Here is a 16,491-nt window from a genome sequence, read left to right as displayed (position 1 = left end):
GCATTGGCAGATTCTTTACCATCTGAACCACCAGGGAAGCCCCCATTTAATATACACATATATGAAATATACCTGTGTACCTATTTTGAAAGATCAGTTACACATTCAGAAAATTATTAACAAATATTGAAAAATATTGAGTATTGAATTATGAAACTGCCAAAATCCTTATTGGCTGAATTTTTGACAACTCAGATGAAATAATTTAATTTTAAAAGTCACAATAATTAACATTGATAAACAGGGGCTTTTGGCACCAAGAATCTGGACTGACTTAGCTCATTGGCTATTTCAATACATGTGTACATGACACATAAATGGTTATTTTCTGATATTAAAATATCTTACCATAAAAGTTCTTTTGATCCAGTTCTAGATGAGCTTGATTTTCTCTCTGCCATGGGATGCCCCTTGCTATTTCGATCTCCATGAAACTTAACATCATCCCATTTTTCCAGTTGTGTTTGAATGTCTGCTAAGGAGACAGGAAGGTGGTGAGGGGAACAGGGGGAGAAAACGAGGTGGAGAGAGAACAGAGATTGGTTAAGACTGAGAAGTCTTATACAAGTGAACTTTACCCTTCAACCCAGCCCTCCCCTAAAACTTAAGGGCCTGGCAAACAAGAACTCCCATTATCCAACCCCTGGTGACTCTAAGACTTATTTCTCACTACTCTACCATTCTTGAGTACTGTGACAATATTTGTATTTGCTTGAAAAAGCATCTTGGTCTATTTGTGCTTCTGCATCAGGAAAGCCCTGCCCTTTCCTCCTTACTCTCTCTGATCCATATTTTTCATCTGACAAATTCTTCCTCATCCTTCAAGACTGCTATCACAGTGCTTCCTATAACATACGTTCTATAAACCCCTGGCTGGGTGAGGGGCTTTATGAAGGTGCTAGTATGCAGTAACTAACCCAGGCTTTTCTTTATTGCAGCACATAGTACATACATACTTTATTGTAATCATTTAATCATTTTTCTATCTCTCCACTAGACTGTAAATTTACTAAGGAGCAGAAAGCTTATATTATTTATCTTTGTATTCCCAGCATAGTACAGAACACAACAGGTATCCAGAACAATGTTTATTGAACAAATGGATAAATTAATTCATAAGCATCTAATATGTATATAACACAGTGCTAAGTGATTTTATATATCTCCTTTAACCTTCATGACTTTATGGATAAGTTACTAATATGCTCATTTTATGGATATTTACTCATCCACGTTTCCCTTGACTTTCTGAAATTCTTGCCACCTTTCTTTCTCTTAAGAAAAAGAGCTTAATTGACTGGTTCCATGAGTCAAGGTTAAGACCTCCTTTCTCAGGAAAATGTGCAGTGGAGAGAAGTATGCACTTTGAAGTTAATTAGAGCTTGGCTCAAATTCCAGCTGTTCTTCATACTAACTGGGATCTTGGGCAAATTATTTAAATTTGAAAACCTTGTTCCTCACTCATTTCAAAGAGTTGTGATGAGTTAATGGGATAATATATGTAAATGATATAGCACAGTCCTGGATATTGTAAGTCACCCAATAAATGGTAGCTAACATTATTGTATTGCAATATTTCCATGCATGTTACATGTTACTGTTCCATCTGGCTGTTCCTAGACCTTGGGTTAGAGTTTTCTCTTTCTAGACTCTCTTCCTCTCTAGACTGAATGGTCCTGGAGAGCAAGATTTGTATCTTATTTTCATTGTAACTCCAGTGCCTAGTATGGTGTCTGCCATCTGTCAAAAACTCGATACACATGGGTTGTATAAGTAAACCTATAAATCTACACCAGTTCTACAAAGTTGAATTCCCCAACTGCTATTTAATCTAAGCACAAAGTGTGTCCTGCCCAGTTTTCTACATAGACATCAACTTTTCTACTGCTTTGCCCACAGTTTTCATGTCATCTGTAGAATGGCTTTGTATCAAGGCAGCAAACACAGCTATTGCCGTACTTAAGTCTAAGGATGCTGTCTCCGAGCCTCGGAGAGCCTGGCCTCTCTGCTCAGCATCTGCACTGATGAGGTCAGACCCATCAGCCTTTTTCTTGAGGGATGAGGTTTTTGATGAGGCCTCCAACTTCTTGGCTTTGCTTTGGGTTTGAGAGACAGGTTCACTCAAGTCAAGGAGATCTAAGCCTGTAGTCAATACTGTAAGAGAGAGAAGACATTAAGATAAGCTCACTCACTGCTCTGAAATTCTTTTTTAAAAATAAGCTTCAGTTGGGTGCAGAAGGATTTTGTGTTTGCACTATAGGTTAGAAGCACCGAATTAAGTTAGCTCACCATTCATTTATCAAGACGGTTTGCATTTAGACTGGGAAGCTTGCTGCATGTTCTCCTTTATTTGGCATGGTAGAAATCTGCAGAATAAGACTTAGACCAGTCGCACCAGTGATGAAGGTTTGAATGGAATTAAAATGATAAAATTGAATCTGAGTTCAGGTACTATTTACTTGATTGCTTTGCTTTATTTATAAAGAGGTATATTTTAGAGTGAAGTTTTTTCCCAGCATAGAGTCAATGTATCATATTCCAAGAGGTGCTTGCAAAACAGTGATGAGGAAGATTTGGTAAAGTTTCTAAATGTCTTCATGTTTTAATTTCAAACTACTAAAGTATCTAGGGTATAAATGAATGTTGCTAATCATCTTTTATTTAATTAAGCAGTTTAATCAGAAAATGGCCTGATGTTTGGGCTCACACTAGAGAGGTATTTCATAATCCATAGTTGATGAATAGGTACACATGTTAATGCCTTTGCTGCTTAATATGCAGATTTAAATTTCAATGTAACAAACCATAAAATGGTTACACTTTTACTTCCCAGCAGGTTGATTACATTGTGTTAAATACTCTAATGAAGGCAGAAATAATAATTTGTTCAAATGCAAACTAGGCAAATGAGAATTAAAAAGGCAAGCTATGTAACTTTTCATTCTTTCTCTTCAAGTGCAAGTAACTGCTGTTTGACTAGCTCATTGTGAGAAATGGAAAATTCCTATTAGAAAAGGTTCCTCCAGCTCTACTTCTCTTTTAGCCCCAGCATCCCAGAGACTGGCTTCTGAACTGGCCTGATGGCTTCCTGACCTAGGATCCCTTTACTGGCTAGCTTAGAAAAGCCACCAAAGTGACAGGGACACTCCTTATGCTAACTCTTTCCAGCACTGTCTACAACAACCTCTGCACAGCTCCTTCTCCTCTTTGATCTCTTGGTTTTTTCTCTTGGTAAGAAATGGATCTTTGTTGACATCTCGATACTCTTCCATCTATTTCCCCCTTGCATTCAATGCAGGGTCAGGGATTAATTTAGTTCACAACCAGGATTTCTTTAGTACTGAAGTGTTCTCATGAGCTAGCCATCATATGGGATCCTTAGGATAGGATGTAAAACTTTCTATAATCTTGCTTTCTGATTTCAAGTATAAATCACAATGGTTGGGTGTTAATGGTGAAGTGCAAAGACCTGACTCTGCCACTGCCTAGCTATGTGACTTGGAGTAAGTTTATTGACATCTCTGAGTTTCAATGTCCTCACTTAAAAAATGCAGAATTAAGTCTCTGCATCAGATATGATATGAAGATTAAATTATCTAATTTATAAATCAAATGTGTAAAGTGCCCAACATACTGCAGGTATTCAATAAATATTATTTCCATTCTTTGGTGGCCAATTGGTGATGCTTTTCTTTCCTTTTCCTTTATCTCCTGTTTCCCCCACTCCCCACTGACAGAAACAGGAAAACACCCCCGGGAATAAAATGGCAGATGAGACAGGCTATTGGCTCTGCAGAAGATGCTATGAAGTAAATTTATCATAAAATGGCCTGAAAGTGTCATCTCATGTGAGCTTGTCTTGTCCCAGTCTTCCTGAGATAGGAGTCCTTTTCCAGAGTAAGATGCTCTGAGCCATGCAGGCGTGTTCTGGCTGGCTCGGTGTCTCAAAGTTAAGCACGGCAAGCAGCCAGCATAGGCTCGGATGCCACACATTTCATATCTTTTGAATGTTTAAATAGAAAATTCTAGGCCACTGTTAATGTTGGCGGGGATTCTAGGCCCACTGTGATTTCCTTATAACAGAAGGAAGGAAGTGAATAACAGTCTCTGAAATGCCATATATGCCTTTTTACTAATTGCACAAACAAGAATTAGTCACTTTCTCCTACACTTCTTTTAGAAGAAAATTACATAGGACTTGTCTGCTTGTAGATAGGAAGTACATTTGTTACAGAATAATAACTGATGAGTATTAATTTAACTCTATATCTGTTTCTCACCATTCAGAATAAATGAATTACTCAAAGACTGAACTGCGAATTCAAACTTGGCTCAGTAACGTTCTTTTCCCCTCCAAGCTGTCCTCAGCACTTCCTGTGTTTGTTCTGAGGTCTCTGTTTCTTTGTTCTTTTCCCAGCAAATGTGAAACAACTGCTAGGCACACACAAAAGGCTTTATTTGTTCCTCAGTTGATGAAGGGGGTGCCTTGGAGGTTGAATGGCAAGCTTGAAGCAGAGAGAGTCCCTGAGGAACACAGTTTCAAAACCACAGAAGGATGTGTGCAGCCTTCCACTTTCTGAAGAAAGACAAATCTCATGTTAGCGTGGGAGTATGTGAGTATGTGTGTGTATGTGTGTGTGTGCACTTTAGTTAAGACAAAAATAAAGGGCGTCAGATGTCATTGTTCCATGTGGGCTTCATAGATAGCACACCTTGGTATGGAAGGGGGTGTCTGCTCTACTGATTTTCTCAATCTGATTTTGAATATTCTCTTAGGCATATGAAGGTTTGTGTTTCAGAATTTGTGTTTAAATTAAAATAATCATCTGATATATTGTGGAAGTGAAATTGTGTGTGTATGTGTGTGTGTGTGAGAGAGAGAGAGACAAGGGAGAGAGAGAGAGTGAGAGATAGGGGGAGAGTGAGTGAACAATAGTGGGAGAGAGAAAGAGAGTGAGAAATGGAGAGAGAGAGGGAGAGAGTGAGAGATGGGGAGAGAGAGTGATGGAGAGAGACAGTGAGAGATAGGTAGAGAGAGAGTGAGAGATGAGGGGGAGAGAGAGAGAGAGAGAGCAAGAGATGGAGAGAGAGGTGGGGAGAGAGAGAAAGAGGGAGAGAGTGAGAGACAGGCAGAGAGAGTGAGAGATAGAAGGGGAGAGAGAGAGACAGGAGGAGAGAGAGGGAGAAAGAGAGGGAGAGAGAGGGAGGGAGAGAGAGAGAGGGAGAGAGATGGTGACTAAGAGATGGTGGTGGTGGAGGGTGGAGAGAGAAGGAAACAGTGACTTGAAGGTGCTATGCTGTTGGCTTCAGAGATGGAATATGGGGCCACAGGCCAAGGAATTCGAGGTACCATCTAGAAGCTGGAAAAGGCAAGGGAGTGAATTCTCCTTTAGAGCCTCCAGAAAGAATAGAGCCATCCTGATACCTTGATTTTAGGATAGCTGATTTCCAGAATTCAGATCAGATCAGTCGCTCAGACGTGTCCGACTCTTTGCGACCCCATGAATCGCAGCATGCCAGGCCTCCCTGTCCATCACCAACTCCCGGAGTTCACTCAGACTCACGTCCATTGAGTCAGTGATGCCATTCAGCCATCTCATCCTCTGTCGTCCCCTTCTCCTCTTGCCCCCAATCCCTCCCAGCATCAGAGTCTTTTCCAATGAATCAACTCTTTGCATGAGGTGGCCAAAGTACTGGAGTTTCAGCTTTAGCATCATTCCTTCCAAAGAAATCCCAGGGCTGATCTCCTTCAGAATGGACTGGTTGGATCTCCTTGCAGTCCAAGGGACTCTCCAGAGTCTTCTCCAACACCACAGTTCAAAAGCATCAATTCTTCCGCGCTCAGCCTTCTTCACAGTCCAACTCTCACATCCATACATGACCACAGGAAAAACCATAGCCTTGACTAGACGAACCTTTGTTGGCAAAGTAATGTCTCTACTTTTGAATATGCTATCTAGGTTGGTCATAACTTTCCTTCCAAGGAGTAAGCATCTTTTAATTTCATGGCTGCAGTCACCATCTGTAGTGATTTTGGAGCCCAGAAAAATAAAGTCTGACACTGTTTCCACTATTTCCCCATCTATTTCCCATGAAGTGATAGGGCCGGATGCCATGATCTTCGTTTTCTGAATGTTGAGCTTTAAGCCAACTTTTTCACTCTCCACTTTCACCTTCATCAAGAGGCTTTTGAGTTCCTCTTCACTTTCTGCCATAAGGGTGGTGTCATCTGCATATCTGAGGTTATTGATATTTCTCCTGGCAATCTTGATTTCAGCTTGTGTTTCTTCCAGTCCAGCGTTTCTCATGATGTACTCTGCATACAAGTTAAATAAACAGGGTGACAATATACAGCTTTGACGAACTCCTTCTCCTATTTGGAACCAGTCTGTTGTTCCATGTCCAATTCTAACTGTTGCTTCCTGACCTGCATACAAATTTCTCAAGAGGCAGATCAGGTGGTCTGGTATTCCCATCTCTTTCAGAATTTTCCACAGTTTATTGTGATCCACACAGTCAAAGGCTTTGGCATAGTCAATAAAGCAGCAATAGATGCTTTTATGGAACTCTCTTGCTTTTTCCATGATCCAGCAGATGTTGGCAATTTGATCTCTGGTTCCTCTGCCTTTTCTAAAACCAGCTTGAACATCAAGAAGTTCACGGTTCACATATTGCTGAAGCTTGGCTTGGAGAATTTTGAGCATTACTTTACTAGCGTGTGAGATGAGTGCAATTGTGCAGTAGTTTGAGCATTCTTTGGCATTGCCTCTCTTTGGGATTGGAATGAAAACTGACCTTTTCCAGTCCTGCGGCCACTGCTGAGTTTTCCAAATTTGCTGGCATATTGAGTTCAGCACTTTCACAGCATCATCTTTCAGGATTTGGAATAGCTCAACTGGAATTCCATCACCTCCACTAGCTTTGTTCGTAATGATGCTTTCTAAGGCCCACTTGACTTCACATTCCAGGATGTCTGGCTCTAGGTGAGTGATCACACCATCATGATTATCTGGGTCGTGAAGATCTTTTTGTACAGTTCTTCTGTGTATTCTTGCCATCTCTTCCAGAATTACAGGATAATAAATTTGTGTTGTTTTAAGCCACTGAATTTGTAGCAGTTTGTTACAGCAACAATAGGAAACTAATACAGCTGGTAGATCAGTGGTCCATACAGGATTCAAACACAGTTCCATCATCCCCAAGCCCATGCCCTTCACCACTCTCTAGATTTTATGTGAACTTGGAGGCAACGTGCTGACTCCACTGATGTGGCTTTGATTAGTTTTTGTTTAGCTACCAATTATTTGCCAGTTTGGGTAGTCTGAGGGCATAAATAGATGGCAATCTCAAAAACTTTTTTGTTGGATAACTTAATTCCATTGGGTGGAATTTCCTGAAGTTAGAAGACGTAATATATTATACAAGTTTTGTTTCCATCTATCTCAAGGACACTTGATTGAAAATCACAACCTATTGAACTAGAAGGCTCCTACAGGGCACTGAAGATGTTTATGAATACAAGATTACTTGGGCCCTGGGAGGTGAGGCTGCTTAGAACAGTTTGGGCAAAATAGCACCTATTATGAAGCACTGATTTGATACTTTAATGGGAAGTCCAAGGGTATTAACACCGCTACTGTATAATGAACCTAGATTTTTAGTGACTTTCTCTAAAGGAATAAACCTACAGGGAGTGGTCAGAGAGGACCGACTGTGGACAGCCTTGATTGGGGCAGTCACAGAATGTGCCACAAGGAGCTGAAGGGTTTTCTGTTCTGATCTGTAAGTTACTTTGGCATTTTAGAAAACATGGGGTTACTTAATATAATGCTGATAAAGCAAACTCCTTTAGGAAGGATGTCAAATAGATAAATTGGACTTAAATAATCAACCAACTCTTGCCTTTTTATTGGAATACATAATTAAAGCTACTTCCCAAATTTCTAAGTTCTGTAAAGAGGCATGCCACTGGGTCCATGGCTATTCAGGCTTTATATATGTGTATTTGGGAGACTTCTCAGTCCAGTGGTTAAGACTTTGTGCTCCTAATGCAAGGGGTGTGGGGAGCTAGACCCTGCATGCTGCAACTAAGACCCAGTGCAGCCAAATTAAATAAATAGTTTAAAGAAATGTTTTTTGAAAAATTACACTAATTTTGCAATTAAGATATTTAATTAGGTGGCTGTGATGGCATTGTGAACTTTGTTAAGGATATTTTTCCTGCATATGTAGTGATCTACTCTTTGATATACAGGTCCCTTACCAAGGAGCAATATTAGTTTTTAAACTATGATATCTCTTCTATAGTAATATTTCTTCTATAGTAACTGTCCATATAATAGCTCAAGATTATAGATAATTTTTTCTGGTTATGTAGATTGATAAATGCAAACAAAGGACTCCTGTTCTTCTTGCTTTAGAAAAGAGCTTTTCCTGTACTTTGACATATATCTAATTTTGGGGGAGATTATAGGATAAGAAATTATTTGCAAGTTTTATAGTAATTACTTAGAATATAATTATCATCTTAAAAATATCTGTTTTCCAGTCACTTTCAGAGCATTTGATATATGCATTGGTGTATAATATGTATTTATTTGCCATTTAAAAATCAAGAATATTAGTAATCATGGCCTACCTACAATTTACCAGCTGAGCCACAAGGGAAGCCCCCAAGTTGGCTTAAAACTCAACATTCAGAAAACTAAGATCATAGCATCTGGTCCCATAACTTCATGGCAAATAGATGGGGAAACAATGGAAATAGGGAGAGACTTTATTTTCTTGGACTCCAAAATCACTGCAGATGGTGACTGCTGCTGTGAGATTAAAAGACGCTTGCTGCTTGGTAGAAAAGCTATGACCAACCTAGACAGCATATTAAAAAGCAGAGACATTACTTTACCAACAAAGGTCCATCTAGTCAAGGCTGTGGTTTTTCCAGTAGTCATGTATGGATGTGAGAGTTGGACTATAAAGAAAGCTGAGCACCAAAGAATTGATGCTTTTGAACTGTGGTGTTGGAGAAGAATCTTAAGAGTCCTTGGACAGCAAGGAGATCCAACCAGTCAATCCTACAGGAAATTAGTCCTGAATATTCATTGGAAGGACTGATGCTGAAGTTGAAACTCCAATACTTTGGCCACCTGATGCGAAGAACTGACTCATTTGAAAAGACCCTGATGCTGGGAAAGATTGAAGTTGGGAGGAGAAGGGGATGACAGAGGATGAGATGGTTGGATGGTATCACCGATGCGATGGACATGAGTTTGAGTAGGCTCTGGGAGTTGGTGATGGACAGGGAAGCCTGGTGTGCTGCAGTCCATGGGGTCGCAGAGAGTCAGACACGACTGAGCGACTGAACTGAACTGAACTGAACTGAACCTACCATTTAAGGAACAGTTTGAGAGGGCCAAGGAATTAGCTGTCTAACTAGATTACAAATGAGTTGAGTAAAAGACAATTTAGGAAGTTAATGTCACCCAAATGGAATGGAAAACGTCCTAATTTGATCAACTTGAAGTTATCATCATTGGATGACAGAAGTTAATCCTAATATAGAAACAATCAGAAAGTAAAAACAAAAATGAAATACAAAGGAACAAAATTATTATCTATAACTTTCATGAGGTAGATGGATATGTTCTTTTAGGGTCAGAGAGAAAAAAAAAACCTGTCATTTGACTGACCTTTGGAAGAGGTAATTCATATATTGTTTACTCTGTGTTATTTTATATAAGAACTATATTCCTTACATATTTGAGGAGTGTCAAGATGGTGGCACACTGGATTTATTTTTCACTGGAAGAAAATGCCAAGTATAAAACCTACCTCTCATCTTAATACAGTTCTTCTTAATATGGTTCTTCAAATTTCTCTTTGATTGACTTAGTACAACTTGCAGCAGGTTTCCCCCATATTTTACTACAAGATTGTCTACTATCCATTCATTAAATGTAAATACATACATAATGTTTGGGATGTGATAGACAATGTTCACTGTCCATCCTGATTTTGCAATGTAATTTCATACTATTCTATAAAATGATGGTGTTCTATTTAAAATGACTATTTATTAAAAATGTGGACAGAAAATGATAATTGTACCTTTTGGCCAGAAACTTTAGCTATAAAATTATCGTGCCACATTAGTATTCTTTCCAAGGTGTTTCTATGCTAAAACTTTTCCTTTTTAAAAAAATGTATAATAATGTGAATTGTGTTGCATATTAAGATATAAACTGCAGGTTTGTAATAATTTAAAAAAGAACTATGATCCTTAGGGACTGATAAAAATATAGGGTTTCTGCCTTGAAATATATTTTTAAGATTAAAAAACATACTCTCAAAGGAAAGTCTTCCTTAAGGATGAAAATCTGTGTGACCTAGACGCACTGAGTGCTAAGGCTGAGAAATGAAAAACCTACAGTCTCAACATACATTTCCAAACCTCTTACTTTGGAGGGTCTTATGGATCAAATCGGAGAAGGCAATGGCACCTCACTCCAGTACTCTTGCCTGGAAAATCCCATGGATGGAGGAGCCTGGTAGGCTGCAGTCCATGGAGTCACTAGGAGTTGGATACGACTGAGCGACTTCACTTTCACTTTTCACTTTCATGCATTGGAGAAGGAAATGGCAACCCACTCCAGTGTTCTTGCCTGGAAAATCCCAGGGATGGGGGAGCCTGGTGGGCTGCCGTCTATGGGGTCACACGGAGTCAGATATGACTGAAGCGACTTAGCAGCAGCAGCAGCATGGATCAAATTGTGTCCCCCCAAAACTCATATGTTGAAGTTTTCACCCCCGGTACCTCAGAATGTAACTTTATTTGGAAATAGGGTCACTGGAGGTGTAATTAGTTGAGTCAGATTGGAGGAGGGTGGGTCCCTAATAAAGAGAGGGCTTTCCTGATAGCTCAGCTGGTAAAGAATCTGCCTGCAATGCAGGAGACCCTGGTTCTATTCCTGGGTCAGGAAGATCTGCTGGAGAAGGGATAGGCTACCCGCTCCAGTGTTCTGGCCTGGAGAATTCCATGGACTGTAAAGTCCATGGGGTAGCAAAGAGTTGGACATGACTGAGCGACTTTCACTAATAAAGAGAGGAAATGTGGACACAGAGACTGCATGCACTGGGGGACATGCACATACGTCATGTGAAGGTTAGAGTTATGCTGCCACAAACTGAAGAGCTACCAGAAGCCAGGAGAGAGGCCTAGGGCAGATCCTTCCCAAGTACCTTCAGAGGGAGCATGGTCCTGCTGACACTTCCTCTAGAATTGTGAGACAACAAATCTCTGTTTAATCCACTCATTTTGTGGTATTTTGTCATTGGGGTCCTAAGAAACTGATACAGAAGGTAATACTAAAGGTACTGGGATCACAAGAAGTTACACATGCTTTTGATTTTTTTCCTCCAGTATCTCACAGGTCTCTCTGTTATATGTCAGAAAAATCAAGGTGAAAGGCAGCTTTTGAGTTGGAAATTATGTTGCTCTCTCTGGTGAGTCCTTCCTTTTCGACTTAGTTCTTTCATCATGGGGAGATGCAGAGGGTACTGGAATCAAGATCTGAGAATTATGCTTTGTAGCTTTTTCCTAGAACAGCAGGAATTTCTCTGTGTATCAATTCTCATGGACTTTCTTGCAATTAGAGACACAGGCTCCTCTGTATTTTTCTGGGGGTTAGCTCAGTTTTGGGGCAGTGAGCGCCAGTTTCATAGAAAAGGAGGATTAAGCTGATCTGATAGGATCTGAACTTGTCCTGCCTAAAATGTACCAAGTATAATTTTATTTGCTTGACTACTCAAAGTGATAGTTGAATTTAGAAAATGATTGCTTTGCTGTGATATAGAGAAAGTTACTGCATCTGTAAAGGGAGGTGTTGGTGTTCTGTTTTCACCTGATACCTCACAGTGATGGTAACATCTGTTAGAGCTTACATGGTGTTAGCACTTACATAGATTGCTTCATTTAATCTTCCCAAGTAACCTATGAGATATAGATCTTACTATTATTAGACAGAAACAGACTTAGTTATGCAACTTGCCCAAGGACAGAGAGCTGCTAAGTGGCAGAGCTCGGGGGGAAATCACAAAGTTTAACTCCAGAGACTGCAGGCTACACTCCCACATCAAGTTCCGCTGTCTTGTTTTAGTTACTCTTATTGTTGTAATTTTTAGCATTTCTTAAAAACCACAATTTCCTTCATCTGTGATTTTCCTCACTTACTTAAAAGTATAATAAAACTATGCCAGGAAGCAGCCAGCTGAGGACATGATGGGGAAATGAAACTTTAAACAAGACAGTCTGTAATATCCTTTCCTTTCCCCTTTAAATTCTCTCCTGTAATCCAACATAACCTTTCTTCTTTGATTCTGTACATCATTCTTTCATCCTTATTTGAACAACATGCCTTTGAATGTGAATGATGTTTGAATGAAATCAATGCAGAAAGGTTGCCACTGAACCAGAAGGTGAAAAGCAGTTTTTGAGTCAAATTTGTTGTGGCCTCAAAGGAAGCAGAACTTAGGTGACTTAGTTTTCGCATCTGTGAGAATTGTTAAGTGCAGAGGATGCTAGAGAGGGTGTGATTGATACACTGGTATCCTGTATTCACTCATTGGATGACTACCTATTAGTCCCTATACAGATAGTTTAGTTCGAATACATTTAATTCCAGAACAATGTTCAAATAAATTCTTGTAAGAAGGTAATTCTTGGTTACTTCTTACAAGTAACCCATTTATATGACAAATGAAATTCTCTCAATAATATACCAGGTCTCTGCTAAGTCACTTCAGTCGTTTCGGACTCTGTGTGACCCCATAGACGGCAGCCCACCAGGCTCCCCCGTCCCTGGGATTCTCCGGGCAAGAACACTGGAGTGGGTTGCCATTGCCTTCTCCAATGCATGAAAGTGAAAAGTGAAAGTGAAGTCGCTCAGTCGTGTCCAACTCTTAGCGACCCCATGGACTGCAGCCTACCAGGCTCCTCCATCCATGGGATTTTCCAGGCAAGAGTACTGGAGTGGGGTGCCATTGCCTTGTAAAAGTGATCTAATTTGACCTGAGAACAGTACTAACGCTAACATATTAGCTATACAGAGCATATGTATTTTTTAGGCTTCACTTTATGAATTCCCCAAGATGAAAATAAGATTTTTTAAAAATCCATACCTGACTAAGAAGCTGTCCATGAAAAATGTTATTCACAACATTCAGAACCTGCTTGATAAGTTTCCTTTGAGAAGTAGGGATAAGAGCTGGTGACCTGGTCCCAGTTGTCTCTAGTTCATGTTGTACCAGGTCTCTAGGATATTTTAATTGTCATTTCAATCCACTTGAAAGGGATGTCTATATTTTTATTTTATTAGACTTTCTCATATATAATATTTCCATCTAGAACTTGAAAAAACCTTACTCTGAAAGAAACACTTTTGTTTTAAAGATTTCCTATATGATGTGACTTGAGATGCAATGATGTAAATATGAAAATTGGCACTGAAAAATGATTCATTGCTAACAGTGGTACTCTAATGTTCAGCAAAATTGGTTGGATAATATCCTTTGGTGTTTGCTAAATAAACAAAAGTGATTAACTGGTTTATGTTGAAATAAAGTTTCATCTGGTTGCAAACATTATTCTCCACTTAAAATGCATTGTGGAAAGGAATGTGCATTTTTCTACTGTGCAAATTAACTACTTGAGGATAAGTTAAAAGTGAAAGAATTACCGGCTGTGTTGGACGTTACTGGCCTTGCTATTGCCTCCGATTTGGTTTCACAGAGAAAGTCATCGATGGAGGGACTCAGGAGGGGTCTGCTTTCTTGCTGTTCATTCACCAGCTGAGAACAAATGAACACAGATGTCAAAGGGCTTTGTCAAAGTCCAGAATCAGATGAATTAAAATGCAGCCTTGCAACAAAATAGGAATAGCAAGCCTACCAAAAAATCAATCAATAAATAATGGGTAGGGGCAAGAAAGGAAAAAAAATAAAGTCAAGGAATGGGGAATAAGCCTTTTAGCACTGTCATATTTTTGATGCAGCAAACTTTAATTTTTAAAGCTCAAGCTTTTTTTCTCCTCTTAGAATGGTTTCAGAATTATTCTCTCATTTCACTATGTAGAATATGGAATCATAGTTCCTGAGGGCCAACTTGACTTTTCACTTGGCCAAAAAGCTCTTACTGAGACCTGGAACAGTGGCTTCAGACCTTGAGGTGACACATTCTGGTTAGGACTGGTCCGTCAATGCTGTAAGAGCACACGCACACGTGTATGGAATAAGTGCTGTTTTCCTCCCTGTCTTAAAAAGCTCAAATCACCTAAAGATACACAACCTCCCTTACATTTCCTTGGAATTCTTTTATGCAAATATTTTGAGAAAGTAGAAAATATTGCTATGTTAACTTGATATATATATCAAATATATATATATATATATGTGTGTGTGAAAATCTGCATGTAAAGTAGATTTCTGTCAATTCAATTCAATTGGCTTATTCTCTAAGAAATCTTTCAGTTTGGTATTTATTAGGTCTCATTATCAGTGGCAGCCAACTATTTACTTCCGATTATTCTGCACTTCTTTGAATCAAAACATTCTTAAGTTCTGTTTCTATGGTTAAGGGAAAAATTACACCTAAGATACACGAGTGGTTAGGCCCTAAATGAACTGTCCTAGTTTTCTGGGAGTTTCTATCTTGGCCTTTCTTAAAATGGGCATAGTCATCTTGTTTTCTACTTGTTATAAGAAAAAGATGTGCCAAAAAATCTCTAGATTTTTGAAATGCTTATTTGCAAGGCTGTATTTTAGGAGACACATAAAGTAACAAATGAACTGTTTTGAAGTATTGCCAAATCAAAATATGTTCTATGACTCACTTTCACTTCATTATTTCTCTGGCAGTGTTAGTGGTATTATAGCTTAGAGCTTATGGACAATGACAAGAGACTTAGATAATGGTAAATATGGGAAGAAAAATGCAATTCTATCATTGGAGAAGGAGGAATATGGAAACATTTAGTGATTATTTGGGGATGAAAACCAAGAGGCATCTTTAGTAATTTTACACATTCATGCTATTAGCCTAGATAAATCTCAGATCTTCACTACAGTCTAAATTTTGACATAGTGTTGGCAATTTAATTTTCATACATATTAATTTGTACATTTTATCCAGGGCTAAGAATTAATGCTCATTTTCTTTTGCTGTTAAAGTTACAGAGATGGAAAATTTTTTAATTATTATAAGTTTTAATATTACTGTGTATGTGATGGGTTAGTCACTAAGTCATGTCCGACTCTTTTGCTACCCCATGGACTGTAGCCTGTCAGACTCCCCTGTCCATGGAATTCTCCAGGGAAGAATACTAGAGTGGCTTGCCATTTCCTCCTCCAGGGGATGTGTATAAAGACTTAACAGATTTCTGTCAATTATCTGAGGTCTGTGTTGGTAGTAACCTTTCTGGGGAATGCTCCTTTAATCCATGAATGAAACTCCTGAGCTTCTTTGCATTTTGTCTTCTGAATTTGAACATTCTTAGATGTCACCCATCCTATTTAAATGATTTTTTTTTTTTTCATGTTGAGGGACTATGGGTCTTCCATGTTTCTGGGATAAAATATATTCAGTTCAGTTCAGTCGCTCAGTCGTGTCCGACTCTTTGCGACCCCATGAATCGCAGCACGCCAGGCCTCCCTGTCTTTTTGTAAATGCCATGGTTTATGCCAGCTCTTCTGAAAGTATGATTAGTTTTCCAGGATCTGTTTTTCATTTATAAGTAGTTCATGTAAAAGCTGTGTTAACACAGTTTCTTAAAGAACCATATATTAAAGTATGTTTCTTGGTAGAACTTGCCCTTTTAACTCTATGTACTGTCATGAACCCATCTAGTAGGACATCACCATAGTGATGTGGTTCTGATGTTGCAACAATGCCTGCTTCTAGGCTGTGTCATTCTCATGGCTGTTGAGTGACAGCTGGGTTCTGCTGTGCTATACACATCATGGAAGATGAAGGTCACCATCAAATATGACCCCGTGCTATACTCATAGAATTACTTGTAACAGGCTTACATTTATTATGTTGTGTATTCTGATCACTAGGTCTTACTGACCTAGGTCAAAGTGAAAACGTGCAAAAACTCAATACAACTTTGACCTTAAAATATGTATAAATATGTACTGTGATGTCATAACTCTGTCAGCCATTATTTCTCTGAAGAAGTCTGATTTTGTTGATAGATAACTAAGAATATTTATTCTCTTAGTCATGGTTTTGAGAAATATCAATTATTATGTAAAGATATATAGGTTTACATTTGCACAAAACCGTCCTTATACTTTTTTTTTTTACTTTGGATACAATTAAATATCTTTGTAAATAAAAGGACTATTTCCAAATCACAGTTTTGTGAGTAGACGTGTGGAATTTAGACCTAGGTTATCTATAGTTTCAGAAGACCAGGTTATTAGATTTCTGTAGAT

At 38.9% G+C, this 16,491-nt stretch overlaps 1 protein-coding gene and 1 long non-coding RNA gene across 6 annotated transcripts in view; one reads left to right on the top strand and one right to left on the bottom strand.

The window, feature by feature from the left end:
* The window catches only part of PEX5L (peroxisomal biogenesis factor 5 like), a 290,800-nt gene that overhangs the window by 114,727 nt on the left and 159,582 nt on the right, over positions 1-16,491 (bottom strand). For both annotated transcript variants that reach the window (XM_055568977.1, XM_055568976.1), the window contains exons 2-4: positions 13,734-13,845; positions 1,960-2,154; positions 349-472 (exon numbers count right to left, since the gene is read on the bottom strand). In XM_055568977.1, the coding sequence (XP_055424952.1) occupies positions 349-472; positions 1,960-2,154; positions 13,734-13,845 (431 nt within the window). The remainder of the gene's footprint in view (positions 1-348; positions 473-1,959; positions 2,155-13,733; positions 13,846-16,491) is intronic.
* The window catches only part of LOC129643842 (uncharacterized), a 53,829-nt gene that overhangs the window by 13,377 nt on the left and 23,961 nt on the right, over positions 1-16,491 (top strand). For 2 of the 4 annotated variants that reach the window (XR_008710536.1, XR_008710539.1), the window contains exon 4: positions 4,418-4,627. The exons of the other annotated variants lie outside the window; for them this stretch is intronic. This is a non-coding gene — a long non-coding RNA (uncharacterized LOC129643842). Of the gene's footprint in view, positions 1-4,417; positions 4,628-16,491 lie in introns of those variants that run through there. 4 annotated transcript variants of the gene reach the window in all.

Source organism: Bubalus kerabau, chromosome 2 (genome assembly GCF_029407905.1).
Source record: "Bubalus kerabau isolate K-KA32 ecotype Philippines breed swamp buffalo chromosome 2, PCC_UOA_SB_1v2, whole genome shotgun sequence".
Taxonomy (NCBI): Eukaryota; Metazoa; Chordata; class Mammalia; order Artiodactyla; family Bovidae; genus Bubalus; species Bubalus kerabau.
This window is presented reverse-complemented; position numbering and strand designations above follow the sequence as displayed.